Source organism: Lemur catta, chromosome 9 (genome assembly GCF_020740605.2).
Source record: "Lemur catta isolate mLemCat1 chromosome 9, mLemCat1.pri, whole genome shotgun sequence".
Taxonomy (NCBI): Eukaryota; Metazoa; Chordata; class Mammalia; order Primates; family Lemuridae; genus Lemur; species Lemur catta.
The window spans coordinates 1,642,341-1,645,359 of record NC_059136.1 but is presented as its reverse complement, the minus strand read 5'-3'; the positions used below and the strand labels follow the sequence as shown (position 1 = coordinate 1,645,359).

At 66.2% G+C, this 3,019-nt stretch overlaps 1 protein-coding gene across 1 annotated transcript; it reads right to left on the bottom strand.

Annotated features, from left to right (window-relative positions):
- Positions 1-337: 337 nt before the first annotated feature.
- Positions 338-2,743, bottom strand: TLNRD1 (talin rod domain containing 1). Its single transcript, XM_045561412.1, is given in 2 exon segments — positions 338-1,767; positions 1,769-2,743. Coding segments are annotated over 2 exon segments (1,089 nt in total). The 5' UTR covers positions 2,222-2,743; the 3' UTR covers positions 338-1,131.
- Between the last annotated feature and the right edge of the window lie 276 nt (positions 2,744-3,019).

Here is a 3,019-nt window from a genome sequence, read left to right as displayed (position 1 = left end):
TGTTCACTACGAAGGAAAGATGAGCCACGACTAAGGAAGCTAAATTACTGTCCAGGAGAAATCAGAGGTGAGACAAACCACCCCCCCTACAGCTCGTCCCAAGCCCTGTGCATAATCCAATGACATCTGTGTCACCTGCCTTTAAAAACAGAATGTTACACACAGTCCTCTTTTCTTGCAATACTAGGCTGCTCAAAGGAGTAATTCTTGAGGGAAAAGCAGGAAGGGCTGGGAATTGGGGACCCACTTCCCTCCTACTGAAGGGTCTTTCCATAGACTCCTTCCATACATGCAGCATGCAAAATCACAATTATTGACAAAACAATTGCAAAAGCCATCTGAGAAACATAACATTTTAATAGATGAAATAAATACTCCAGTACATGCAAGGTAAAAACTTGACGTTGGGGGAAAAAAAAATCACTCTATAGTGTAAATTAAAAAATAAAACACACGCTCACAGTAGCTTTCCCCCCATTTGCAAATCACATGGCAAATTCATACTCTTTCCACACCAAGTATACTCCTAATTCAACACAGTTGCTTAAAAAAAAATAACGACATACAAAAAAGGTAGCTACATCCACGTCTAAGGAGTGAAAACTGAGGTAACCTTTCTTTTAATTAAAAGAAGACAGAAACAAAACCAAGAAAGAAATGAACCCATGACCTCCTTCCTGCCTCATGGATAATAAAATTTAGTTGAGAAATTCGGGAAGATGGGCTTGGGTGGGGGCGGGAGCAACACCACAGCCAGCAGATCATACACCTTCCCCCTCCCAGTCCCCGCTGCGGGGCTCGGGCCTTCGGGCTTGTCACCTGTGTGCACAGCCCTGCCTGGGGCTGGCGGCCACTCGGGCCTTCGGGCGTGTCACCTGTGCGCACAGCCCTGCCTGGGGCTGGCGGCCACCCGGGCCTTCGGGCGTGTCACCTGTGCGCACAGCCCTGCCTGGGGCTGGCGGCCACCCGGGCCTTCGGGCGTGTCACCTGTGCGCACAGCCCCGCCCCCCGGGCTTCCTCTCGAGCGCTGAGCGGGGCGCAGGCGTGGGCTTCACCTGTGAGCTCTTTGGTATAAACGCAGAGGGGCAGCAGAACCTTCCCTTGGCCTGGGGGGAAGAGGGGGACGGGGCGCTAATTCACAGAATTGGAATTCACTGGCGGTAAAGTCCGGGGCGAAGACCTCTCCCGTAAAGCCTGAGATAACAGGGTGCAGCCCTCGGACACGGCGCAGGCCGAGCTCCGCAGCCGCTCCCTGTGGTCCGACGTCCTGGCGCCCCCGTCGGGGTGCTGCGCCAGGTCCCTGAGGCACTGGGTCAGGAGCACGCAGGCCGACACCACGCTCATGGCGCCGCCCAGGATGGCCGTCTGCGCCGCCTTGCCCTCGGCGCTCACGGCCGCCGCGCGGCCCAGGAACTGCGGCTCGGTGGCGAAGCCGACCAGCGCGCCCACCGCCTGCACCAGCGGCCCGCTGAAGAGCGCGCAGCGGCTGCGGGCCAGCTCGCTGGGCGCCGCCTTCACCTCGCGCACGCAGGCCAGCAGCGCCGACGCGCTCGTGCTCATGCACTTGACGCCCAGCTTGAACTGCTCGCGCGAGAAGCGGTCGCGCGACCGGTCGCTGGCCAGGGCGCACGCGTCCGTCAGGAACTTGAGGTTGCGCGACAGGCCCTGCGACACCTCCAGCAGCAGCTGTGGCGTCAGGTCGGCCAGCGGCGTGGCGCGCAGCACGGCGCAGCCCTGTTCCACCTCGTGCCGGCAGCGTGTCACGCGGGTAGCGGTCCACGAGGCCCGGCTGCGCGGGCTGCGCCCCCGGCGTGGCCACGGCCGCCAGGTAGGCCGCGTGGGCCGAGCACTCGGTCAGCGACACCACCAGGTCGCCCAGTTCCGCCAGGCTGTCCCCCGCCTCCCCGAAGCGGCCCATGTTGAGCTGGCTCTGCACGTCGTGGGTGAGGATGGAGAGCCCCTTGGTGCGCGCGATGATGGTGTCCCGGCACTGCTCGAAGGACTCGGCGCCCGCGCCGGCGGCGGCGGCGCCCTCGAAGAGCACGGGCCGCGCCTCGCTCGACAGCAGCAGCAGGTCGGCCACCAGCTGCATCTTGGCCTTGCAGTGGTCGCACACGGACACCAGCCTCTTCCGCGGCTGCGAGCCGGCCCCGCCGACGGCGCTTGCGGGAGCCGGAGAAGCCGCCTCGCCAGTGGGCTTCCCCGCGCTGCCGCTAGCCATCGCGCCCGGGGGGCACTGGCATGCCGCTGGGGAGCCCGCTACCACCACCGCCGTCCCGGCGGCCGTCGCGACAGTGCTGGCCCGGGCCGCGGTGCCTTCCCCGCACCATCATGCCATCCACCGCCGCGGGCAGAGGGCGCTGGGCTGCGGCGCGGCGTCGGCCCGCGAGCCACGGGGCGCGGGAGGCTCCTCGGGACGCGGGGAGCGGCTTCGGCGTCGGGCCTGCCGGAAGCATGAACCGGGGCAGGGCGAACTCACGGTCCTCGCTCCTCGTCGCCGCGCTGCCAGGAAAGTCCCTTGCGCTGGGCCGCCGCCGCCTTTCTGGGCATGACCCGGCGCGGCCGCCGGAGCGGAGGGCGGGGCGGGCGGCTGGGAGTTGTCCTTCCTTCCTTCCTTCCTTTCTTTGAAACCGAAATCCCTTCCTCGGGAGCCGCGCGGCGGCCGCCCCGGCCGGCTGTCCTGCAGGAGCCGCTCGAGGCCACCTCCGTCCCGTGCGCACGTGGGCTTCAGGCGGCGCGACCCCGCGACGGCGGCCCGGGCTGGCTCTGCGGGACGCGCGGCCGCCCCGCGCGCATCTCCCGCCTGCCGCTCTCGGGACGCGGCGCCGGCGGCAGGGCCGAGGGTGTGGCCGGCGCTGTCGCGGCCGCGCAGTCGGAGTCGGGCGGGAGGCTGCTCTGATTGCGCACAGCGGCCGCCCCGCTAGCGCTGTCGCCCGCCCACCGCGCCCGGGCGTGCCCGGCACCGCGCGGCCCGTTCCCGCCTCTCGGGCTCACGGCGCGCAGCACGGGCCCGCGGCCG